Below are 27,880 nucleotides of genomic sequence, written 5' to 3'. Positions count from 1 at the left end.
GTCAAAGTCCTGATTAAGCGGGGTGTTAAAATGCTCAGCCCACCTCAGCAGAATGGTATTCTGATTCTTCAGAAGTGTTCGACCATCTGCTGTTTACAGGAGGGTAACGCATCGATTTATTGGGCCGTAGGTGGTTTTGACAGCATTGTAAAAATTATGCATGTCATTATTATCGGCAAAGGACTGGATTTCATGTACCTTTTCAGTCCATCACTCATCTTGTATGGCCTGTATTGCCTTTTGCACTTTCCTCTGAGCTGCCTGCCAATGCTGCCTGATGCTGGTGGATGAAGGGTTGTCTAAAGTTGCCCCAATGTGCTTTGTGCATGGCCTTAAGCAAGTTGTGGATGATGTCTGAGTTATCGTCAAACTAGTCTTGATGGTTCCTGCTTTATGGGGCCTCTGCCCCTTCCCTCTTCAGTCCTGACGAAGGGTTCTGGCTCGAAACGTCGACTCATCGTTTCCACGGATGCTGCCCGACCTGCTGAGCTCCCCCAGCGTGTTGCGAGTGTTGTCCTGCTCTTATAGCCGATGGATTGGGCTGCTACCTCATGGAGCACAGAGCTGATACAGGTCCACTATTGCTCCATGGTCTTTTCTGAGCTCAGGCAAGGTTCCAGCTCCCTTAGTTGCTCAACTAGGATGCGTCGAAACTCATTTCTTCCTTCTGTGTTTCTCAGGCGGTTGCAATTTAGCTGCTTTTTATTGGGTTTTTGCAGCCGCAAGGGGGGACACACTTTCATATGGCTTGGCCACAATCATACGGTGATCAGTCTAACACTCTGCACCTCTCATGGCACGGGTGAAGAGAACATCCTTGATGTCACTATGTCTCACAATGATGAAGTCAATCATGTGCCAAAGTTTAGAGTGAGGGTACATCCACAAGGTCTTATATTTTGCCTTCTGCTGGAAAATGGTGATGGTTATGGTAAGGTTATGCTCAGAGCAAAGAGTAAGTAGCCTCATGCCATTTGCATTCACCTTGCCAATACCATGCCTACCTAGCACTCCACTCCATATCCTGTTGTTCTGTCCCACCCTAGCGTTGAAGTCCCCAAGCAAAAGGATCTTATCATTCTTAGGGATCCGGCAAAGAGCTTCATCCAATGTCTGATAAAAGCATTCCTTGGCCCCATTCTCAGATGGCAAAGTTGGTGCATGGGCACCGAGAAGCGTGGCATAATGTTTCTTTGCCGGGGGATACGGAGGGTCATTAGTCTTTCACTAATGCCAACAGGTGTTTCTGCGAGACTTGGTAGAAAGGATGCGGATTTTGAAGTTGGTTAACTCTTCTTCAATTTGTGCTAGCCATTCATTGATTCAATTTAAAATTGTACATTGTTATCGTTTGACAAAGGAGAGATTTTCTAAAATCTTTTCTAATGTTGATAGTCATTGTGATAGATGTAAAACTGAGATAGCTACACTGACACATATGTTTTGGTCTTGTTCTATATTGGAACTATGCTGGAAGTCGGTTTTTTCAACAATTTCTAAAGCACTTAAAATTAATCTACAACCTAATAAATTAACAGTGCTTTTTGGAATAATTCCTCAAAATATTCATGGTATTTCTGTGTCTGACCAACATGTTATTGCATTTGTTACATTGATAGCTAGGAGGGCCATTTTGTTGAAGTGGAAGGATACATCGGCTCCCACTTTGTGACAATGGTTCTCTCAAGTGATGCTATGTCTTAGTTTGGAGAAAATTAGAAGTCGAACTTTTGAACCTTTATTTGATTTTGAGAAAAGATGGGGCTCATTTGCTCGTTATTATCATTTGAACTAATTGATATAATTTTTCCATGATCTAATTGTAAATTTTTTAGTATATTTTCTTTTCTTCCTGGCGGTTTGATGTTTATTGTTAGAAGCTTTTTGTATGACACATGACTCCGGGGTTGTACACCTAATGGGTTCTTTTTTTTTCTCACTTGCTGCTTAGTAGGTTTTTTTGTTATCACAAATTTTTTTTCAATCTTTAAGATAATGTCTTTTTTGAGACATTGTAAGTGTTGTTACTTCAATGTACTCATGTTATTTTTTCTGTATAATATAACAAAGAAAAAGATTTGAAAAGAAAGAAAGGAAGTCTACTTGATAAGGTTGGATGTGGTAGCTGGTAGGGATGTTGTCTCATTAATTGGGGTAGATGGTAGGGATGTCGTCTTGATAGTGTTGGATAGGATAGGTAGTAGGGAAGTCGCCTCATTGATAGGATTGGATAGAGAGTTAGGGAGATCGGGAGATCATCGTCTCATTGCTGCAACTCTACTCTCCTGTCCAGCAGACACATGGATCCCAATCAGTGAGACCTCAGACAGTGTTTACCCACTCAGGACTCCACTCCCCTGTCTAACACACATCACTCTCATTCAGTGAGACCTGAGACAGTGTTTACCCACACACATCTCCACTCCCCTGTCTAACACACATCACTCTCATTCAGTGAGACCTGAGACAGTGTTTACCCACACACATCTCCACTCCCCTGTCTAACACACATCACTCTCATTCAGTGAGACCTGAGACGGTGTTTACCCACACACATCTCCACTCCCCTGTCTAAAACACATCACTCTCATTCAGTGAGACCTGAGACAGTGTTTACCCACACACATCTCCACTCCCCTGTCTAACACACATCACTCTCATTCAGTGAGACCTGAGACAGTGTTTACCCACACACATCTCCACTCCCCTGTCTAACACACATCACTCTCATTCAGTGAGACCTGAGACAGTGTTTACCCACACACATCTCCACTCCCCGTCTAACACACATCACTCTCATTCAGTGAGACCTGAGACAGTGTTTACCCACACACATCTCCACTCCCCTGTCTAACACACATCACTCTCATTCAGTGAGACCTGAGACAGTGTTTACCCACACACATCTCCACTCCCCTGTCTAACACACATCACTCTCATTCAGTGAGACCTGAGACAGTGTTTACCCACACACATCTCCACTCCCCTGTCTAACACACATCACTCTCATTCAGTGAGACCTGAGACAGTGTTTACCCACACACATCTCCACTCCCCTGTCTAACACACATCACTCTCATTCAGTGAGACCTGAGACAGTGTTTACCCACACACATCTCCACTCCCCTGTCTAACACACATCACTCTCATTCAGTGAGACCTGAGACAGTGTTTACCCACACACATCTCCACTCCCCTGTCTAACACACATCACTCTCATTCAGTGAGACCTGAGACAGTGTTTAGTCACACACATCTCCACTCCCCTGTCTAACACACATCACTCTCATTTAGTGAGACCTGCGACAGTGTTTACCCACTCACATCTCCACTCCCCTGTCTAACACACATCACTCTCATTCAGTGAGACCTCAGACAGTGTTTAGTCACACACGTCTCCACTCTCGTGTGAACAAACACATCGATCTCAATCACTGAGACCACAGACACAGTGTTTACCCCACACATGACTCTGCTGTCTTGTCCAGCAACTATTGATCTCAATCAGTGAGACCTCAAGACACAGTGTTTGCCCACACACAACTCCACTCTGCTGTCCAAGAAACATGCCAATCTCAGTCAGTGAGACCACAGACGGTGTTTACCCACACACCCTGATGTTGTTATACCAGGCTGTTGTTTTTCTCATTGCAATCAGCTGAGTAGATCTCAGTTCCCCTGTGGTTCAAGAGCCCTCTGATTAATGTTTAACGCACATGTGTGGAATTGTTTGTAAAGTACCACTCCAAACACAGGATACACTCCTCACAAGCAGCAGAATGCAGTCTAACGCAGCCAAACTATGACACAGGCCGTGCAGGTTGATAGGATGGTTAAGAAGGCATACGGTGTGTAGGTCGTCATTAGTCAGGGGATTGAATTGAAAAGCTACAAGGTGATGTTGCAGCTCTATAAAATTGGTTAGAATACACCTGGAATATTGTGTTCCGTTCTGGTCACCTCATTAGACCATAGGACTAACCTGCAAATTTTTGAGGAAATTACAAGCAGGGCGATGCAGTAGATGTGGTGTACTTGAATTTTCAGAAGGCCTTTGATAAGGTGCCGCACATGAAGCTGCTTAGCAAGCTAAAAGCCCGTGGAATTACAGGGAAGTTACTAGCATCGGTGGAGCATTAGCTGATCGGCAGACAACAGAGAGTGGGAATAAAGGAATCTATTCTGGTTGACTGTCGGTTACCAGTGGAGTTCCACAGGGATCGGCGTTGGGACCGCTGCTTTTTACAATGTATGTCAATGATTTGGACTCTGGGAGTAATGGATTTGTGGCTAAATTTGCTGATGATACAAAGATAGGTGGGGGAGTGGGTAGTTTTGAGGAAACAGCCTGCAGAGAGACTTAGATAATTTAGAAGAATGGGCAAAGAAGTGACAAATGAAATACAATGTTGAAAAGTGTATGCTCTTTAGTGGAAGAAATAAACAGGCAGACAATTATTTAGATGGGGAGAGAATTTAAAATGCAGAGATGCAAAGGGACTTGGGAGGTTAACCTCCAGGCTGAGTCGGTGGTGAAGAAGGCGAATGCAATGTTGGCATTCATTTCTAGAGGTATAGAATATAAGAGCAGGGATGTGATGTTGAGGCTCTATAAGGCACTCGTGGGACCACACTTGGAGTATTGTGTGCAGTTTTGGGCTCCTTATTTTAGAAAGGATATACTGACATTAGAGAGGGTTCAGAGAAGATTCACAAGAATGATTCCAGAAATGAAAGGGTTACCATATGAGGAACATCTGGCAGCTCCTGTGCTGTATTCCCTGGAGTTCAGGAGAATGGCGGGGCGGTGGGGGGGGGGGGGGGGCGGATCTCATAGAAACATTCTGAATGTTAAAAGGCCTGAACAGGTTAGACATGGCAAAGTTATTTCCCATGATATGTCTCGCTCAACAATGTTCCTCATATGATAACCCTTTCATTCCTGGAATCATCCTTGTGAACCTACTGTGGACCCTCTCCAATACCAGCACGTCTTTTCTAAGATGAGGGGCCCAAAACTGTTCACAATACTGAAGGTGAGGCCACACCAGTGCCTTATAAAGCCTCAGCATCACATCCTTGCTCTTGTATTCCGACTCAACCTTCAGGGTGTTCTGCACAAGGACTCCCAAGTCCCTTTGCATCTCAGATTCTTGGATTTTCTCCCCATTTAGAAAATAGTCTGCACATTTATTTCTACTACCAAAGTGCATGACCTTGCATTTTCCAACATTGTATTTCATTTGCCATTTTCTTTCCCATTCTCCAAATCTGTCTAAGTCCTTCTGCATCCTTCCGGTTTCCTCAACACTACCTGCCCCTCCACCAATCTGCATCATCTAAATCATTTATATACAGCATAAAAAGAAGCAGTCCCAACATCGACCCCTGCAGAACACCATTAGTCACTGACAGCCAACCAGAAAAGGATCGTTTCTTCCTACTCGCTGCCTCCTACCATTCAGCCCATGTTCAAACCATGTTAGTGCATGTTCTCCTGTAGTATCATGGGCTTTTAACTTGGTAAGCAGCCTCATGTGCGGCACTTGTCAAAGGTTTTCCTAAAGTCCAACATCCACCGCATCGCCTTTACCTATCCTACTTGCAATCTCCTCATTATAGGAAGGATGTGGAATATTCAGGGAGGGTGCTGAGGAGATTCACCAGGGTGCTGCCAGGATTAGAGAACAGGTTTTATGAGGAAAGGTTGAACAAGCTAAGTCTTTTCTCTTTACAGCGAAGGAGGATGAGAAGTGACTTGATAGAGGTGTGCAATATGATAGGAGGGATAGATTGAGTGGACAGCCAGAGACTTTTTCCTAAGGTGATAATGACTAAGGGGGCATAGTTTTAAGGTGATTGGAGGAAAGTATGGGGGGAATGTCAGAGGTAAGTTTTTCTACAGAGTGCTGAGTGAGTGGAACACGCTACCAGATGTGATGGTAGAGGCAGATACATTAAGGACATTTAAGAGACTCCTGGATAGACACATTGATGATTGAAAAATGGAGCTTTTTGTAGGGGGGAAGGAATAGATTGATCTTGGAGTAGATTAGAAGGTCTGAACATTTAAGAGAAATTTGGGGAGGTACCTGGATGGGAGGGATATGAAGGGCTATAGTCTGGGTGCAAGTCAATGGGACTAGACAGATGAATGGTTCAGTATTGACTTGTTGGGCTGAAGGGCCTGTGTCTGTGCTCAAGTGTCCTATGACTCTATAAACTTGTTGGAGTTCAGGAAGAATGAGGGGGCATCTCATTTAAACGTATTAAATATTGGAAGTCCTCTATAGAATGGATATGGAGAGGATGTTTCTTATAGTGGGGGAGTGTAGGACCAGAGGGCTCAGCCTCCAAATAGAGGAATGTTCCTATAAAACAGAGATTAGGTATTTCTTTAGCCAGAGGGTGCTGGAGCTGTGGAATTCATTGCCTCAAACAGCTGTGCAGGTCAAGTATAGGGTATATTTCAATCAGAAGTTGATGTGTTCTTGATTAGTAAGGACGTCAAAGGTTATGGGGAGAACGCAGGAAAATAGGGTTGAGAGGGATAATAAATCAAGCATGATGGAATGGTGAAGTGGACTTGATATTTCGAATGGCCTAATTCTGTTCCTTTGACTTTGGTCTTCTAGTTCAGGGCACCTATTCGCAGTCTCGCCCTCTACCCCACCTAATGCCTTCCCCAGCCTCAGAGTGGCTGGTCTCCCTGATGTTCCTACTCTCAGCCCACTGTCTAAGACTTGGGTTCTCCGTGTTCTGCAGGATGGTCCGACTGATGGGGTTAGCAACACAGCCTCCCAGGCAGCCACAGAAGAGGAAACGGGCGTCACTCCGGAAACGGCCCAGGCTAAAGGATCTGATCAGCGTGACAAAAGTGACTTCCCAGAGGTGAGAGCATGATAAGCAGGCTGTGGGCTGCGTTAGAGAATCGATCTACCCACTGGCTCACTACTTCTCCTAGTTCACTTATCCTTGCTCCAACCTCTTCTCCGACATCTGAGATCAATTTCTCCAAACTTCTAATCTCGAGCAGATACCAGTTCATCACCAAAGAGTCCCGGCACATTGTGCTATCTAATAGCAGAGTTCCCCGTTTATCCCAGCCCCTCGTGGTGAGCATTCCTTGCAGAAATACAACTAATCTCTCTGCTACATCCCTCCCCCATTGCCTTGCAATGTCAATACTGATCCAACATCTAATGAAGGCCACGACTGAATCTGCACCCCTCACGTCCTTAGGGAATCTCTGCTCACCCACTCTCCTGTCCAGCCCACGATTCAGTCTGCATTCCCCGTTTGCCCACTTGCTTTCTCTGCCAGTAACTCCTCAATCTGGCTTATAGAGTCCTATGATTTAGAAACAGGCCCTTCGGCCTAACTCATCCATACTGGTTAAGTTCCCATGTACTGGTCTGTTCCAGTTCCCCATATTTGGCTCCCTAACCTTTCCTATTCATAAACTTAACTAGAAATGATCAAAGTTCGAAAAAAGTTTATTATCAAAGTGCATATATGTCACTGTATACAACCCTGAGATTGATTTGCTAGAACTCATTCTCAATAAATCTATTAGACATAGGAGCAGAATTAGGCTATTTGGCCCATTGATTCTGCTCTGGTGTTCCATCATGGCAAATTTATTATCCCTCTCAGCCCCATTCTCCTGCCTTCTCCCTGTAGCCTTAGCACTCTGCCTTCAGCATACCCAATGATTGGCCTCCACAGCTATCTGTGACAGTGAATTCCACAGATTCACCACTCTCTGCCTAAAGAAATTCTCCTCATTTCTGTTCTAAATGGATGTGTCTCTTCTGAGGCTGTGCCCTCTAGTCCTAGACTCCCCCACTATAGGAAATGTCCTCTCCGCATCTACTCTGTGTAGGCCTTTCAGTATTCAATAGCTTTCAATGAGATACCCTCCCTCATTCTTCTAAACTCCAGCAAGTACAACCCCAGAGCCATCAAATGCTGCTCATATGTTAACCCTTTCTTTACTGGGATCATTCTCTTGAGCACCCTCCTGTGGACCCTCTCCAATGCCAATACATCCTTTCTTAGATAAGGGGCCCAAAACTGCTCAAAGTACACGAAGTGCAGTCTGAGCAATGCCTTACAAAGCCTCAGATGGGTGCAGAGGATGTTAATGTGCTGTTTTCCTGCTCCACCCACGGAACTTATGGCCACCCAAGCCAAAATTCCTACTGACTACCTGTTCCTCCCCACCCAGCTCTCATCCTGCTGTTCCGCCTTCGGAAGTGTTTGACCAGCTGCAGCCTCCAGGCCAAAGGAAGATCGAGTTCCACCTCCCGACTGACATCGGCAGCTTGCTGGAAGGTGGAGGGGAGCGGCGAGCAGGTAGGGAGTGGTGGGGTGGTCGCGTGTGGCCGTGGCTGCCGGCAACAGCTGGGTTCTTTGGGCCCTTAGCCAGCTGGTTCCTGATGACCTGTGATCTGTGTTGTGCCTTCGAGGGGAGGGGGGTGGGGTTAATGATAGATCTTCATAGTTACTGAGAGAAATGTGGCAGCTGCCATCTACATACATCTCCATTCCTCCTCCCACCTCCGTCCTTAACCAAACACTGGTAATGTAAACTGACAGCAGTGAGTGCTGCACCAGTCCAGGCAGCATCCGTAGAGAGAGAGAGAGATAGATCTAGTCAGAAGAGTTAAAGCTTTATTTATCACACATAAATCAAAACATACTGTAAAATGTCTTTTTTTTATATTAATGACACACACAATCCGAGGATGTGCTGGGGGCAGCCCGCAAGTGTCTCCATGCTTCCGTTGCCAACGTATCACGTCCACAGCTTACTAACCCTAACCCAAATGCCCCTGGAATGTGGGAGGAAACGGGAGTTGAGTGAATGTGCAAACTCCTGACAAGTTCAAGTCATTGTCATTTCAACCACGTTCATGTATGCAGCCAAACGAAACAACGTTCACCGGACCACGTATAACTCACGCACCACACCGGAAGTAATTTTATCACAAATAAATTACAAATAAAAAAATAGTTGATTCCAGTTAATTGCAGCATTTTGGGCCGATTAAACGACTGTCCTATTTAGCTAAGTTTCATGAAAATAGTTGAATAGGTATTTTTTTAAAAACACAAACTACCATTTAACTCTGTAACAAATTATGTATTTAAATGAAATACACAACAAGTTAGAACACTACCAATACTAGTACTATAAAACTGTGTATTAGTTCTTAATAGTTATCAATGGAGGGATTCATCCAGTGTACGTTGCCATGTTCTTTTGATGAAATGAACAAAATCAGCGCAGATACCTAGTGCAGATAATGGACTGCCTTCATACAATGCTTTGGACAATTGCATCCTCCAAATCTTCATTCATTGTAACATTCGTGATGATGTTCAAAACCTTTAAACTGTTTGTGTTTCCTAACTTGTTGAAGTAGTGAAATTGTTTCATTTTCACTCCCAGCCAATTCTGGCATCTCCAAACCAGAATGCTTGAAACTGCTGTGAGCAAAACAGTTCCAAATTGTCTCGCTGCTTATTTCTCACCGACTATCAGTGACAGTATCCTTCAGAGGAAATCTTGCCAGAAAAATCTGTTGGAATTCTTTGGGGAAATAACAGGCAGGATTGACAAAGGAGAATTGGTGGATGTTATTTACTTGGATTTTCAGAAGGCCGTTGACAAGATGCTGCACATGAGGCTGCTAAACAAGAGTAGAGCCCATGGTAATACATCCACCAATAAGGTACTAGTCTGGATAGAAGGTTAGTGGACTGGCAGGAGACAAAGAATGGGAATAAAGGCGGCCTTTTCTGGTTGGCTGCAGGTGACTTGTGTGCTTCAGGACCACTTCTTTTTACATTATATGTCAGTAATTTGGATGTCGGAATTGATAACTTTGTGGCCAAGTTTGTGGGCGCTTAAAAGATAGAGCCAAGTAGTATTGAGGAAACAGGGAGTCTGTAAAAGGACTTGGACAGATCAGAATCAGATTTAATATCACCAGCGTATGTTGCTTTTTAAATCTTTTTATTAAATAAGTATACAAAAAGGTAAGCCATGTAGACACTAATACACTGTTAGAATATAATAAAATTACAGAAGATATTAATACAAAAAAGTACTACAAACAATGTAATTTAAACATAACATACCAAGGTAACATAATAGTATACTAATTTTATATATATATCAATAGAGAAAAGGAAAAAAAAACCCCAAAAAAAAACTCACCGTGCAACTAACTAAAAGCAAAGCAAAGCAATGGGCTAACTTGAAACCAAACAGAGTTAAACTTAAAATCACGTCCTCAATCCCGACCTCCATTAAAAACAGTGAAAAAAACAAGAAGGGTATATATTACATTAAATGAAAATATTGAATAAAAGATCTCCAAGTCTGTTCAAATTTAAATGAGGAGTCATAAAGATTGCTTCTAATTTTCTCCAGATTCAAGCATAATATCGTCTGAAAAAACCAAAAAAAGGTAGTTGGAGCATTAAGCTCTTTCCAATGTTGTAAGATACATCTTTTCGCCATTAAAGTAAGAAATGCAATCATCCTACGGGCTGAAGGGGAAAGATTACTGGAAATCTTAGGTAGTCCAAAGATAGCAGTAATAGGGTGAGGAGAGATATCTATATTCAATACCTTGGAGATAATATTAAAAATGTCTCTCCAAAAAGTTTCCAAAGTAGGGCAAGACCAAAACATGAGTTAAAGAGGCTATCTGCCCCGGACATCTATCACAAAAAGGATTAATATGAGAATAAAAGCGCACTAACTTATCTTTGGACATATGTGCTCTATGAACAACTTTAAATTGAATTAGGGAATGTTTAGCACAGATAGAGGAAGTATTGACTAATTGTAAAATCTGCCCCCCGTCATCCACGGAAATGGTAAACCCCAATTCCTGTTCCCAATCTACCCTAATCTTATCAAATGGAGCTTTCCTAAGTTTCATAATAATATTATAAATCATAGCCGATGCACCTTTCTGACATGGATTAAGGTTGATTATAGTATCTAAAATGTATGTAGGAGGAAGTACTGGAAAGGAAGAGAGTATAGTACTTAGGAAATTTCTAACTTGTAGATATCTAAAAAAATGTATTCTTGATAAGTTATATTTATTAGATAATTGTTCAAAAGACATAAGGGAACCATCTAAAAATAAATCCAAAAACCGTGAAATACCCTTAGTCTTCCAAGTTTGAAAAGCACGATCTGTAAAAGAGGGAGGAAAAAATATGTTACCTAAAATAGGAATCGCTAACCCAAATTGATTAAGATCAAAAAATTTTCTGAATTGAAACCAGATACACAAGGTATATCTAACTATCGGGTTAGACACCTGTTTAAGGCGTTTCAAATCAAAAGGGAGAGAGGAACCTAAAATAGAGCCAAGTGTAAAACCCTGAACAGATTGTAATTCCAATGCTACCCATTTAGGAATGGATAGTATATCCTGGTCCAGTAACCAGAATTTCATATGTCAAATATTAATTGCCCAATAATAAAATCTAAAGTTAGGTAATACTAAGCCTCCATCTCTCTTAGCTTTCTGTAAATGTATTTTACCCAGTCTCGGGTTTTTATTCTGCCAAATAAATGAAGAAATTTTAGAGTCAACTTTGTCAAAAAAAGATTTTGGAACAAAGATTGGTAATGCCTGAAATATATATAAAAATTTTGGCAAAAAAAACATCTTAACTGCATTAATACGACCAATCAAAGTTAAATATAAAGGAAACCATTTAGATGAAAGTTGAATAATATGGTCTATTAATGGAAAAAAGTTAGTCTTAAATAAATCTTTGTATTTACAAGTAATTTTAATCCCAAGATATGAAAAATAATTGTTAATCAATTTAAATGGAAATTTATAATATAAGGGAAGTTGTTTATTAATCGGAAAGAGTTCACTCTTACTAAGATTTAATTTATAACCTGAAAAAAGACCAAATTGTGCTAATAACTCTAAAACAGCCGGGATGGAATTTTGAGGATTAGAAATATATAAAAGTAAATCATCAGCATAGAGTGATAATACCGAGTTATCCCAGTAATATTTGGAGATTCTCGAATGGCAATTGCAAGAGGTTCTAGTGCAATATCAAATAATAAGGGACTAAGAGGACAACCTTGTCGAGTACCTCGAAAAAGAGGGGAAAAAGGTGAACTTAAAGAGTTAGTACGGACCGAGGCCACAGGAGAATAATATAACAGTTTAATCCAGGATATAAATTTCGAGCTAAAATTAAACATTTCAAGCACCTTAAATAAATAAGGCCATTCTACGCTATCAAAAGCTTTCTCAGCATCTAAAGAGATAACACACTCAGAAACATTTTGTGAGGGAGTATAAACGATATTTAACAGTGTGCAAATATTATAAAAAGAGTAACGACCTTTAATAAAACCCGTTTGGTCTTCCGAAATAATAGAGGGAAGTACTTTTTCTAATCTATTTGCTAATAACTTAGAAAAAACTTTAGAATCAACATTTAATAAAGATATTGGTCTATAAGATGCACATTGAGCAGGATCTTTATCCTTCTTTAATATTAAAGAAATTGACGCTCTATTAAAAGATTCAGGAAGTTTACCAAGTTTCAATGAAGCCTCAAAAACCCTACAGAGCCAAGGGATTAATGAAGGAGCAAAACATTTATAAAATTCTATGGTAAACCCATCAGGGCCAGGAGCCTTCCCCAAATTCATAGAGAAAATAACATTCTTAATCTCATACATGGTAATGGGAGTATCTAACATAGAAGACATATCCTGTGAAATCTCAGGGAAGTCTAAATTATCTAAAAAATCATTCATATATTTAGAATCTCGAGGAGACTCTGATTGATATAAGGAAGAGTAAAAATCACAGAAGGTTTGATTAATCCCCACATGATCAAGTATCAGTCGATCATTTTGGTTATAAATCTGATTAATTTGAGATTTAGCATACTAGACTTCAATTGATTAGCCAACAGTTTGCCAATTTTGTCACTGTGTACATAAAATTCACTTCTTGTTTTCTTTAATTGGTTTACAATCGAGGACGAGAGTAATAAACTGTGTTCCATTTGAAGTTCAGTTCTTTGTTTATATAACTCCTCAGAAGGAGCTATAGCATATTTCTTATCAATTTCCTTAATGTTGTCCACAATTACCAACTCCTCCTGCTTCTGCTTCTTCCTCAAAGCAGCAGAATACGAGATAATCTGACCACGAATATAAGCTTTAAAAGTATCCCAAAGAGTGTTAACAGAAATATCCTCTGTATGGTTAATTGTAAAAAAAAGATCAATCTGTTCATTCATAAAGTTAACAAAGTCCGAGTCCAGAAGCAACAGCGAATTAAAACGCCATTGTCTATTATTTTGTGTATTGGCCAGAATTTTAATAGAAAGCTTAAGTGGAGCATGATCCGAAATGGTTATAGAATCATAATCACATTTAATCACTGAGGAAATAAGACGAGAATCAATAAAGAAATAATCAATTCTTGAATAGGAATGATGAACATGTGAAAAAAAAGAAAAATCTTTTTCCTGAGGATGCAAAAAACGCCAAATGTCCGTCGACCCAGAATCAGAAAGGAATGAATTAATCAAAGTTGCAGATTTATTAGGTAAGGTCCGTAAAGGAGCCGAACGGTCCAAAACTGGAGACAAACAGGTATTAAGATCTCCGCCCCAGATCAATGAAAACTCATTCAAATTCGGAAACTGATTAAATAATGATTTATAAAATTCCGGACAGTCCATATTAGGAGCATAAATATTAACCAAAACTACTTTTTTATTAAATAGTAAACCACTAACCAATAGAAATCTACCATTCGGAAATAATATCATGTTGTATAAAAGTAACTGAGGAGTCTATAAAAATAGAGACGCCTCAATTCTTAGCATTGGAGTTCGAATGAAACTGTTGTTCCTTCCAGAATTTAAAAAAAGCGTAGTCTGTCCCCCCTCCGCACATGGGTCTCTTGTAAAAATAAAATTTGTGCTTTAAGTCTCCGGAACACTTTAAAAACTTTTTTCCTTTTAATAGGATGATTAAGACCATTAGTATTCCAGGAGACAAAATTAATAATAGACTCCATAAACCCTAAAGTCAACCCACAACAAGGAGGATTGACGATAGGCTCGACCCACGAACCCGGAAAGGGAACAGAACGTACAAGAGATACCGGGAAGAAGAACGCAACCAATACTTCAATAATGTATATAGCCCAAGAAGAAAGAAACTAAAACGTGAAGCCCCTCCCACCACCCCCCACCCCATGACCCCAAGGCTAAATCTAACGCAGACCAGCCCGAAAGAAGCAAGCACTAAAACTACCCCCATGACTTCCGGTATACGCTCCCTAAAAAAAAGTGTAAATATAAAAAAGATCAGCTGATTATAAAACAGTAAAAGAATAAAAAAAGATAACTCAATTAAAATAAACACATAACAGAATAAAAGCCAGAAAATATATATAAAAAAACCGCAATAAACCCCAGACCCATGAATAAACAAAACAACAAAAAAAAATTAGATTATTAACATAAACTAGTTATAAAAACCTACAAAACAAAATAGATTAAAAAAAAACTACAAAATTTAAGTCCACAAAGGAAATACGTAAAATGACAATAAGGAAGTAACCACCCAGAATCCCCTGGGAAAAAGAAAGAAATGACGCAGTTAAAAAGAAAGTTTAGCAACCATATTAAGTAATCAAAAATAAACTTTTCTGCCCAAATAGGGCAAAAAAAAAATTAAGACCAACAATTTCACAGCCTCCGATCAACGAAGATAGTTAAAATATTACAATTAAGATGTTGAAGGTGAAAATTGATCCAGATAACTCTGGGCATCCGATGGAGATTCAAAAAAACGGAGGGCTCCATCCAACGTACGAATCCTTAAACGTGCAGGGTAAAGAAGCGCTGGTCTTAAATCCATCTTGTAGAGTTCCGACATCACAGATCTGTAACGAACCCGTTGATCCCGGATTGGTTTACTGAAATCTTCCACGAATCGGAACTTAAGATCCAAAAAATCAATGAAACCTTTAGATCGAACGAATCGAAATAGTTTCTCCTTGTCTTGAAAGTAATGAAACCGTAAAATGACATGTCTAGGTTTATCTGACCTAGGCGAGTATGATGGAACTCTGTGAACACGATCCAATAACGGTGGTTGGTCAGGAAATACAGTAGGAAATGCATCTTTTAAAAGTTGAGAAAAATACTTCATAGGGTTATCAGATTCAACAGCTTCATGCACCCTGATCATTCGTCATTCGAAGATTCTGCCGTCGCATTCTGGATTCTGAGTCAGAGTTTTTAAAGGTCAGAAAGTCAAGTTTCTTCTTCATTACATTAATTGTTTCTTCGATTTTCCCCATCTTAAGCTCACTTTGTTGCGTGGATTTTTGAAGATCAGATATAGCCGACTGATGTTCCGTAATAGATGTTTGTATCTTATCGATTGAATCGGCAATTTTCCGGAAATTAATTGAAATTTCCGCACGAATCAGCTCCGTAACAGAGGTTGAAATTTCCCTTTGAATTAGCTCCGATATAGCTTTCAAAGTCGCCGGTGGTTCAGTTGGAGGGAAATCAGTACCTTTCGGTTTAACCGGAGGTTTGCCATCCTTCCCGTTTTTTCCATTCTTAGACATAGCAGACCTTAAACGCATCCAGTTATCGGAGAGCCCAATTTATTTCAAAGTATTGTAAAAGTTGATGCCTTAATGGTTAATTAAAATATAGCTGATCATAAGAAAAAAAACTCAGAGGTAATGGAGCGAGTCAAGAACGCGACTTCACTCCATGAGCGCTACCGGAAGTCCCTCACCAGCGTATGTTATGAAATTTCGTTAACTTTATAGCAGCAGTGCAATGAAGTACATGATAAATAAATATAGAGAAAAAACTGAGTTACATTATGTCCATTAAACGGTTAAGTTAAAAGAGTAGTGCAAAATAACAGAAATAAAAAAGTAGTGAGGGTAGTGTTCATGGGTTCAATATCCATTTAGAAATCGGATGGCAGAGGGGAAGAAGCTGTTTCTGAATCGCTGAGTGTGTGCATTCGGGCTTCTGTACTTTCTTCTGGATGAGAGGGCATGTCCTGGGTGTGGAGGATCCTTAATGATGGGCACCATCTTCATAAGGCACCACTCCTTGAAGATGTCTTGGATACTCTGAAGGCTAGAGCTAACTAATTTTACAAGTTTCTGCAACTTATTTCAATCTTATGCGGTAGCCCTCCCCATACCAGAAAGAGATGCAGCCAGTGATCATGCTCTCCACAGTATATTTGTAGAAGTTTGAGTATTTTAATTGACAAACCCGATCTCCAAAGGAAATATAGCCACTGTCTTGCCTGTATCAATGTGTTGTGTCCAGGTTAGTCCTCAGAGATATTGACACCCAGGAATGTGAAATTGCTCACTCTCTCCACTTCTGATCCCTCTATGAGGATTGGTTTGTGTTCCCTCATCTTACCCTTTCTGAAGTCCACAGTCAACTCTGGTCTTGCTGACGTTAAGAGCAAGGTAGTTAGTTGCTGCGACACCACTCAACTAACTGGTATGCCTCACTCCTGTAAGCCCTCTCGTCGCCATCTGCCAACATCATCCACAAATTTATAGATGCTGTTTGAGCTATGCCTAGCTACACAGTCATGGTGTAGAGAGAGTAGAGCAGTGGGCTAAGCACACATCCCTGTCGAGCGCCATTGTTAATTGTCAGTGAGGTGGAAATTTTATTTCAAATCTGCAAACATTGTGGTCTTCTGATTAGGAAGTCAAAGATTCAATTGAAGAGGGAGATACAGAGGCCTAGATTCTGTAGCTTTTCAATCAGGACTGTAGGAATGATGGTATTAAATGCTGAGCTATAGTCAGTAAACAGCATCCTGACATGGGTCTTTGTATTGTCCAGGTCATCCAAGGCTGCGTGGAGAAACACTGAGATCACGGCTTCTGTAGACCTATTGTGGCGATAGGCAAATTGCAGTGGGAGTTTGGGAGAATAGGCAAATAAGATATAGTATAGGGTGATGAATATAGGACTGAAGCTGTTATATTTGAATGCACGCAGTTAACGGAAAAAGGTAGATGAACTTGTGGCTCAGTTAGAGATTGGCAGGTATGATGTGGGCATCTTTGAGTCACAGCTGAAAGAAAATAACTGTGAGCTTAACATCCAAGGATACACCTTGTATCAAAAGAACAGGCAGGTGGGATACACCTTGTGTCAAAAGAACAGGCAGGTGGGCAGAGGGGCTGAGTGGATCTGTTGGTTTTTTTAAAAATGAATTCAAATCCTTAGAAAGAATAGGATGGGAAGATGTAGAATCATTGTAGGTAGAATTAAGAAACTGCAGGTTAAAAATACCCAAATGGGAGTTATGTACAGGCCTCTGAATAGTTGCCAGGATATGGGCTACAAATTACAATGGGAGATAGAAAATGCGTGTCAAAAGGCAGTCATAGTAGATTTCTTTATGAAGGTAGATTGGGAAAATCCAGTTGGTTTGGATCGCGAGCAAGAGAATTTATATAATGTCTACAAGGTGGCTTTTTAGAGCAGTTCGTGGTTGGGCCCACTACAGGAATGACAATTCTGGGTTGAATTTTTAGATGTTCATGCTTTACAATTGCCTTTGTTTTTCTGCTCCACTGTGGAAAAAGAGCATGTGATTCACAAATAAAAATTCTCAGCTAAATTAATGAAAATCTCTGATTATAATAATACTCATTTCGGTGAACCGAATATGGGGGAAAATTGAATTATAGTGTACATTGTTTACTCTGTGAGCTTCAGTTGAGCAAGGAATTGCATTTCACCCTGGTGTGTGTAACAATAAATTTCCCCAATTTACTGAGCTGTTAACCAGGTGTTCATGCTTGTGGCCTTTGCAGAGCCTCAGGAGAATTCCAAGCCTCAAAGTTCGGGATTTGGGAAGATCCAACCGGCTCCAGTCTCTGTGAAGAACAAGAGCGAAGAGGAGGAGGAGGAGGAAGAGATTCCATCAGAGTTCATCTCCAGGAAGCAGCTGTCCAAGGGCAGGATCACCAGGGATGGTAGGTGTAGAGGTTCATTCTGTGGCCATGGGAATGGGGGGGGGCGCGGGGGGGAGGCCTGCGACAGGGGAAGGATGGGGACAGGCCGTGGGAAGGGATTGGTGTATTGTGAGTGGTGCCATGTCCAGTGACTGGATTAGGACATAAAGCATAGAACAGTACAATACAGGACATTTGGCCCACAATATTGTGCCAACCCTTTAACGTACTTCAAGATTAAACTACCCACATAGCCCTCCATTTCTTTTCATCTTTGTGCCTATCTAAGAGTCTGTAAAGTGTCTCTAATGTATCTGCCTCTATCACCACTCCTGGAACTGTGTTTCACACACCAATCACTCTCTGTGATTTAAAAAAATAACTAGCTCTGACATTCCCCCTGTGCTTGCCTCCAGTCACCATAATGTTATGCCCCTTTGTATTAGCCATTCCACCTTGGGAAAATCTCTGACTGCCCACTCTATCTATGCTTCTTATTATCTTGTACACCTCTATCAAATCACCTCTCATCTTCCTTTACTTCAAAAAGAAAGGACACACCAACATGGCTCATTATACCTTGTTAAGATTTGAGATGGTTTAATGTCATTTCCATTACACAAGTGTAGAGGCATTTTAATAAACACCAAGTTCTTCGGAAGCTGGAAGTCTTGAGCAACACACACAAAATGCTGGAGGAACTCAGCAGGTCAGGCAACAGCTATGCAGGACAATAAAGAATTGTAGCATTTATTCCTCTCTGTAGCTGCTGATTGACCTGCTGAGTTCCTCTGCCATTTCATAAAAGCTTACTCCAGAGAAGTTTGACAAGCGATGCCTTGTGCTCTTCCGTGTGGCTATATACTCACTCCTGTCCTGAAAGGGAATTATCTTACTGATCCTTGTAGCATGCCAACAGGCTCTTTGGCCCATTGAATCTGTGCTGACCATCACCCACCCATTGACACCAGTCCTGTACTGATCCCATTTCATTCTCCCCACATTCCCCCCCTCACCTGCACACTGGGGACAGTTTACTTTTGCTGGAGCACTAGTGGAACACATGCGCTCATGGGCAGAATGTACAAACTGCAAAACGAGAAAGTCTGCAGATGCTGAAAGTCTGAGCCATGCACAAAATGCTGGAGGAACTCAGCAGGCCAGGCAGCATCTATGGAAAAGAGTACAGTCGACATTTCGGGCTGAGACCCTGAGGGATAAAAGCTGAGGAGTAAATTTAAAAGGTGGGGGAAGGGGAGAGGGTGACACTAGGTGATAGGTGAAACCTGGAGGGGGAGGGATGAAGCAAAGAGCTGGAAAGTTGATCGATGAAAGAGGCAGAAGGCCATGGAAGAAAGAAGCACGAGAGGGAAGCAATGGGCGGGCAAGGAGATCAGGTGAGAGAGGGAAAAGGGGATGGGAAATGGTGAAGGAGGTGGGGTGGGGGCATTACAGGAAGTTTGAGAAATCAATGTTCATGCCAAACCGCCCTCACTCCGCACACACTCACTTGTCATGCAAACTCACACGTACTGAGCGATGCAGACTTTGGGTTGGGTAATACTGGTGGAGCAGTCACAGGTGATATGAAAGGGGAGCAGGCTGGAGCTTGAGTGGCCTATTGCGCGGTAGCAAAGCAGTTAGCGTCACGCTTAACAGTGCACCGATTGGGATTTGGTTCCTGCTACTGTCTGTAGGTAATTTGTCCATTCCCCCTGTAACCACCTGAGTTTCTTCCAGATTCTGTGGTTTCTTCCCATCTTCCAAAGGTGTACCGGCAAGTAAGCTGTGCATATAAGACATCGGAATGTAATGAGACCATTAGGCCCATCGAGACTGCTCTGCCATTCCATCATGGCTGATTTATTATTTCCCTCAACCCCATTGGAGAGGGAAGAGCACCAGAGGGTAGCCTTTGATGCCCTGACTACTCAAGAACTTATCAACTTCCACTTTAAAAATTCCAAATGACTTGGTCTCCACAGCCGTCTGTGGCAATGAATTCCACAGATTCACCACCCTCTGGCTAAAGAAATACCGCCTCTGTTTGAAATGGATGTGTGTCTATTCTGAAGCTGTGCCCTTTCAATGTACATGTGAGAAATAAAACTGACCTCTTTTACAGAGATGGAGAACACGGCAATCTTCAAGAATTATAATCCCGGTGAGCCAACATGCCGGCTCTATGTTAAGAATCTGGCCAAGCAGGTGGAAGAGAAGGTAACCTGCTGACCACCCACCCCACTGCCCACACCCCGCTGACCCACTGACCACCCACCCCACTGCCCACAGCCCACTGGCCCACTGACCACCCACACCACTGCCCACACCCCGCTGACCACCCACCCCACTGCCCACACCCCGCTGGCCCACTGACCACCCACACCACTGCCCACAGCCCACTGACCACCCACACCACTGCCCACAGCCCACTGACCACCCACCCCACAGCCCACTGGCCCACTGACCACCCACACCACTGCCCACACCCCGCTGGCCCACTGACCACCCACACCGCTGCCCACAGCTCACTGACCACCCACCCCACAGCCCACTGGCCCACTGACCACCCACACCACTGCCCACACCCCGCTGACCACCCACCCCACTGCCCACACCCCACTGACCACCCACCCCACTGCCCACACCCTGCTGGCCCACTGACCACCCACACCGCTGCCTACACCCCACTGACCACCCACCCCACCGCCCACAGCCCACTGACCACCCACACCACTGCCCACAGCCCACTGACCACCCACCCTATTGCCCACACCCTGCTGGCCCACTGCCCACATCCCACTGACCACCCACACCACTGCCCACACCCCACTGACCACCCACACCACTGCCCACACCCCAATGACCATCCACACCACTGCCCACACCCCAATGACCACCCACCCCACTGCCCACACCCTGCTGGCCCACTGACCACCCACACCGCTGCCTACACCCCACTGACCACCCACCCCACTGCCCACCCACACCACTGCCCACAGCCCACTGACCACCCAGACCACTGCCCACACCCCACTGGCCCACTGACCACCCACACCACTGCCCACACCCCACTGACCACCCACATCACTGCCTACACCCCACTGACCACCCACCCCACTGCTCACACCCCACTGACCACCCACACCATTGCCCACACCCCACTGGCCCACTGACCACCCACCCCACCGCCCACAGCCCACTGACCACCCACACCACTGCCCACACCCCACTGACCACCCACACCACTGCCCACACCCCAATGACCATCCACACCACTGCCCACACCCCAATGACCATCCACACCACTGCCCACACCCCACTGACCACCCACCCCACTGCCCACACCCTGCTGGCCCACTGACCACCCACACCGCTGCCTACACCCCACTGACCACCCACCCCACTGCCCACCCACACCACTGCCCACAGCCCACTGACCACCCACACCACTGCCCACACCCCACTGGCCCACTGACCACCCACACCACTGCCCACACCCCACTGACCACCCACATCACTGCCTACACCCCACTGACCACCCACCCCACTGCTCACACCCCACTGACCACCCACACCATTGCCCACACCCCACTGGCCCACTGACCACCCACACCACTGCTCACACCCCACTGACCACCCACACCATTGCCCACACCCCACTGGCCCACTGACCACCCACCCCACCGCCCACAGCCCACTGACCACCCACACCACTGCCCACACCCCACTGACCACCCACCCCACTGCTCACAACCCGCTAGCCCACTGGCCACCCATCACTGCCCACACCCCGCTGACCCACTGACCACCTACACCACATTGACCACATTGTCTGGTCACAGGTGTGGCAATTTACCAAAGAACACAAGACTTGGGAGGAGAATTAGGCCATTGACCCATTGAGTCTGCTCAGCCATTCCATTATGGCTGATTTGTTTTTTAACCCTCTCAACCCCTTTTTCCTGCTTTCTCCCTTTAACCTTTGATGCCCTGACTAATCAAGAACCTTTGCTTTAAATATACCCAGTGACTTAACTTCTCATTTTATTACAGGACTTGAAGTTCATCTTTGGCCGATATGTCGACTTTACGTCCCAGACTGAGAGGAACATGTGAGTGGCCACCCATTCTCTCTGTTACTGTCACAGTCTTTGCGATGGCAAGAGTGAGTTGCTGTCAGTGGATAAGGGGTCATTTCTTTGTATGTCCATGTTAACTGACTTAGTTCAAACTCTCTTAGTCATGCAGCTCAGGAACAGGCCCTTTGGCCCATCGAGTTAATGCTGATGATCCAATACATTGAACAGTAAAGCACAGGATCAGACCCTTGTCCACTGAGTGCATTACTGACAATCCATCATAAGACATAGGAGCAGAATTAAGCCATTTGGCCCACTGAGCCTTCTTCATTCAATAATATCTGATTTTTTTTTCCCCTCCTCAGCCTCACTCCCTGACGTTCTCCCAATAACCTTTGATGCCATGATCAATCAAGAACCTGTACCTTAAATACGCCCAATGACCTAGCCTCCACAACTTCCTGCAGTAAACAAGCTCCACTAATTCACCACCATCTAGCTACAGAAATGTCTCCATATCTCTGTTTTAAATGGACGTACCTCTATCTTGAGGCTGTGCCCTCTTCTCTTAGACTTCCCCACTATGGGAAACATCCTTTCCACATCTACTCTGTTTAGGCCTTTCAACATTCGAAAGGTTTCAGTGAGATCCCCCCTTCTCCTTTCTAAATTCCAGCGAGTACAAGACCAGAGCCATCAAACTTTCCTCATATAATAACCCTTTAATTCCTAGAACCATCCTTGTGAACCTCCTCTGAGCCTTCTCCAGTGCCTGCACATCTTTTCTTAAATAAGGAGCACAAAATTGTTAACAACATTCGAGGTGAGGCCTCACCAGTGACTTATAAAGCCTCAGCATCACATCCCTGCTCTTACATTCTAGACCTCTTGAAATGAATGCTAACATTGCATTTGCCTTCCTCACCACTGATTCAACCTACAAGTTAACCTTTAGGGGGTTCTACACAAGGACTCTCAAGTCCCTTTGCTTTTCAGATTTCTGGATTTTCTCCCTGTTTAGAAAATAGTCTGCACATTTATTTCTATTACAAAAGTGTATGACCGTGCATTTTACAACATTGCATTTCATTTGCCAGTCTCTTGCCCATCCTCCTAATCTGTCTAAGTCCTTCTGCAGCCTTCCTGTTTCCTCAACACTACATGTCCCTCCACCAATCTTTGTGTCATCTGCAACAAAGCCATCTATTCCATCATCTAAATCATTGATACGCATCATAAAAAGAAGTGGTCCCAACACTGACCCCTGCAGAACACCACTAGTCACTGGCAGGATCCTTTTATTCCCACTCACTGCCTCCTACCACTCAGCTAGTAACTTTCCTGTATTATCACGGGCTCTTAATCTGATAAGCAGCCTCATGTGTGGCACCTTGTCAAAGGCATTCTGAAAATTCAAATAGACAACATCCACTGCATTTCCTTTATCTGTCCTACTTGTAATCTGAAAGAATTCCATCAGGTTCATCAGGCAACCATGCTGGCTTTGTCCTGTCTTGTCCTGTGCCAGCAAGTACTCCATAACCTCATCCTGAACAATTGTCTCCAACATCTTCCCAACCACTGAGGTCAGGCTAACTGGTCTCTAATTTCCTTTTTCCTGCCTTCTCCTTTCTTAAAAGGTGGAGTGGCATTTGTGATTTTCTAGTACTCTGGAACCATGCCAGAGTCCAATGATTTTTGAAAGATCATTACTAATGCCTCCACCATCTCTACCGCTACATCCTTCAGAACCCTAGAGTGCAGTTCACCTAGTCCGAGTGTCTTATGTACCTTTAGGTCTATCAGCTTTTTGAGCATCTTCTCTCTTGTAACAGTAACTGCACCCTCTTCTCTTCCTTCACACAATACAGTAGCTGGCATACTGTACCTTCAACACCTGGCACACTGCCAGTGTCTTCCACATTGAAGACTGATGCAAAATAGTTATTTAGTTCATCCTTGTCCCCTGTTATTATTTCTCCAGACTCATTTTTTCGTCGTCCTATATCCACTCTCATCTCTTTTATTTTTATGTACTTGAAAAAGCTTTTTCTATCCACTTCCATATTATTTGCTAACTTGCTTTCATAGTTCGTCTTTTCCCTCCTAATGATTCTTACAGTTGCTTTCTGTAGGTTTTTAAAAGCTTCCCAATCTTCTATCCTCCTGTTAATTTTTGCTTTGTTGTATGCCCTCTCTTTTGCTTTTACATTAGCTTTGACTTCCCTTGTCAGCCACAATTGTATTATTTTGCCATTTGAGTATTTCTTTGTTTTTGGAATACATCTATCCTGTACCTTTCTCATTTTTCACAGAAACTCAAGTCATTGCTGCTCTGTTGACATCCCTGCCAGCATCTCCTCCCATTTCACTCTGGCCAATTCCTCTCTCATACCACTGTAATTTCCCTTACTCCACTGAAATACTGCTACATCAGACCTTACTTTCTCCCTATCAAGTTTCAGGTTGAACTCAATCATATTGCGATCACTGTCTCCTGATTTTCCTTTGCCTTTAGCTCCTTAATCGCCTCCAGTTGATTACATTACATCATCCAGTGTCACTGATCCCATAGTTGCCTCACCGAAAGCCACCTCATAGGCATTCAACAAACTCACTCTCTTGTGATCCATTGTCAACTTGATTTTCCCAATGGATTCGCATGTCAAAATCTCCCATGACTACCATAACATTGCCCTTTTGACCCGCCTTTTCTCTTTCCTGTTGTAATCTGTGGTCCACCTCTCAGCCACTGTTGGGAGGCTTGTATATAACTGCCAGGAACATCCTTTTACCCTTGCATTTTCTTAACTCAACCCACAAGGATTCAACATCTTCTGATCCTATGTCTTATCTTTTTACTGATTTGATGCCATTCTTTACCAGTAGAGCCACACCACCCCCTCTGCCTACCTTCCTATCCCTCTGATATAACGTGTAATCTTGGACATTCAGCTCCCAACTACAACCATCCTTCAGCCACGATTCAGTGTTGGCCTCAACATCATACCTGACGATCTGTAATAGTGCAACTAGATCATCCACCTTATTTCTTATACTCTGTACATTGAAATATAACGCTTTGAATACTCCAATTGCTACCCTTTTTGATTCTGCATCCATAATGCACTGATACTCACTCTGCTGGCTGTAATTTTGTCCTTTCACCTGCCTGCCCTTCCTGACAGTCTGACTGCACGTTATCTTTGCTTTTATACCACCTGTCCCGTCCTGAGTCCCTTCACTCCAGTTCCCACCTCCCTGCCAAATTACTTTAACCCTCCCTAACAGCTCTAACAAACCTGCCGATGAGAATATTGGTCCACCTTGGGTTCAGGTGCAACCCATCACTTTTGAATAGGTCATACCTCCCCCAGAAGAGATCCCAATGATCCAAGAACCTGAAGCCCTGCCCTCATACTGGCTTCTCAGCCACGCAAATATCTGCCAAATCATCCTGTTACTACCCTCACCAGCGTGTGGCACAGGCAGCAATCCAGAAATTACTACCCTGGAGGTCTTTCTGCCTAGCTCTCTGAATTCTCTCTTCAGGACCTCTTTGCTTTTCCTTCCTATGTCATTGGTACCAATATGTACCAAGACATCTGGCTACTCTCCCTCCCCGTCCCTGCCACAATGTTATGGACACAATCCGAGATGTCTCCTCAGTGACCAGGTGGAAATGCACCTCCAGCACCTACACTCTGTCTGCTGTGGCCTTCTGGACCTCCGGGTTATACGAGATTTTAATTCGGCTCCTCATCAGACTGACCCCATCTGTACTCGTCATCCTCCATTGACAGGGTGAGGCTGAATGCAAACAGCAGTTTGTATTTCCACATCCTCCACCCATCCCAGTGTAGTTTACACCTCCCTCTCAAACCCAGCTCTCCTCTCCTGATTTCCCCGGTTCCTCCTACATCCTTCCCAGCCCCCAGTACCCTGTTTCTTTCCCCTCCCCAACCTACTCCATCGACCCATCACCTACACACTCCCCCCACAGTTCCCACATGCCTCTACACTTCCTACCCCTCCGCCTTTACTCTGTGCCTCACCTTCCTCTCCAGTTAGATTCCACCATCACTTCCACCCATCACCTCCCAACCTCTGTCACCATTCCCACTCACCTGGATCCACCCATCACCTCCCAGTCTCTGTTACCGTTCCCACTTACCTGAATCCACCCATCACCTCCCAGCCTCTTGTCACTCAACCCCCTCCTCACCTGAATCCACCCATCACCTCCCAGTCTCTGTCACTCAACCCACTCACCTGAATCCACCCATCACCTCCCAGCCTGTCACTCAACCCACTCACCTGAATCCACCCATCACCTCCCAGCCTCTGTCACTCAACCCACTCACCTGAATCCACCCATCACCTCCCAGTCTCTGTCACTCAACCCACTCACCTGAATCCACCCATCACCTCCCAGCCTGTCACTCAACCCACTCACCTGAATCCACCCATCACCTCCCAGCCTCTGTCACTCAACCCACTCACCTGAATCCACCCATCACCTCCCAGCCTCTTGTCACTCAACCCCCTCCTCACCTGAATCCACCCATCACCTCCCAGTCTCTGTCACTCAACCCACTCACCTGAATCCACCCATCACCTCCCAGCCTGTCACTCAACCCACTCACCTGAATCCACCCATCACCTCCCAGCCTGTCACTCAACCCACTCACCTGAATCCACCCATCACCTCCCAGCCTCTGTCACTCAACCCACTCACCTGAATCCACCCATCACCTCCCAGCCTCTGTCACTCAACCCACTCACCTGAATCCACCCATCACCTCCCAGCCTCTGTCACTCAACCCACTCACCTGAATCCACCCATTACCTCCCAGCCTCTGTCACTCAACTCCCCCCTCACCTGAATCCACCCATCACCTCCCAGCCTCTGTCACTCAACCCCCCCCTCACCTGAATCCACCCATCACCTCCCAGCCTCTGTCACTCAATCCCCCCCCCTCACCTGGATCCACCCATCACCTCCCAGCTTTTGCTCCACTTCTTCCCCCTCCTCTCTCTGCCAGCTCTCTCGCCTCAACTCTTTCAGTCCAGATGAAGGGTCTCAGCCCAAACTATCAGCAGCCCGTTTCCAACCACAAGGCATCAACAAATAATTGCCTAGTGTAGGTGAGTGGGATTGACATTGGCTGTGCATTGTCTTCAGGAGGAGTGGGCAACAATTGATTTAGTGATGCAACTCTGTTACAGGCTGTTCCAGCCCAGCAAGGCTTTGCCGCCCAGTTACACCCATGTGACCAATTAACCTCCTAACCCATCTGTCTCTGGAAAGTGGGAAAAGGCTGGAGCACCCGCAGGAAACCCACACGTCACAGGGAAACCATACAGGACACCGGCGGAATTGACCCCGGGTCACTGGTGCTGTAATACTGTTAGGCTAACCACTATGCTACTGTTCCGTCCCCAATGTTCATGTTAAAAACTCTCACTTTTCCCCTGAAGGTTTGACATCCGCCTGATGAAGGAAGGACGAATGAAGGGCCAGGCTTTCATCGGGCTTCCCAATGAGCAAGCAGCAGCCAAGGCTTTGAAGGAAGTCAACGGCTTTGTCCTCAGTGAGAAGCCTATGGTGGTTGTATCCTTTGATAGAATGATGCTATAGGGGTTATTGTCTGTCATTTTTACTGAGGGACACAGCTCAGAATCAGGCCCTGTACCACATTGAGTCCACCGCTCTTCTCAGTACGTATT

The 27,880-nt window shown here is 44.1% G+C and overlaps 1 protein-coding gene across 3 annotated transcripts in view; it reads left to right on the top strand.

Annotated features, from left to right (window-relative positions):
• Positions 1–27,880, top strand: part of rnpc3 (RNA-binding region (RNP1, RRM) containing 3) — a 58,669-nt gene that overhangs the window by 27,862 nt on the left and 2,927 nt on the right. For all 3 annotated transcript variants that reach the window (XM_063065078.1, XM_063065080.1, XM_063065079.1), the window contains exons 9-14: positions 6,766–6,891; positions 8,231–8,358; positions 17,928–18,089; positions 20,194–20,288; positions 22,125–22,183; positions 27,632–27,764. In XM_063065078.1, coding sequence (XP_062921148.1) covers positions 6,766–6,891; positions 8,231–8,358; positions 17,928–18,089; positions 20,194–20,288; positions 22,125–22,183; positions 27,632–27,764 — 703 coding nt within the window. The remainder of the gene's footprint in view (positions 1–6,765; positions 6,892–8,230; positions 8,359–17,927; positions 18,090–20,193; positions 20,289–22,124; positions 22,184–27,631; positions 27,765–27,880) is intronic.

The sequence above is a fragment of the Mobula hypostoma genome, chromosome 12 (assembly GCF_963921235.1).
Source record: "Mobula hypostoma chromosome 12, sMobHyp1.1, whole genome shotgun sequence".
In the NCBI taxonomy this organism is placed as follows: Eukaryota; Metazoa; Chordata; class Chondrichthyes; order Myliobatiformes; family Myliobatidae; genus Mobula; species Mobula hypostoma.
Note: the sequence above shows the minus strand (reverse complement) of the source record. Positions and strands in the feature narration are given on the sequence as shown.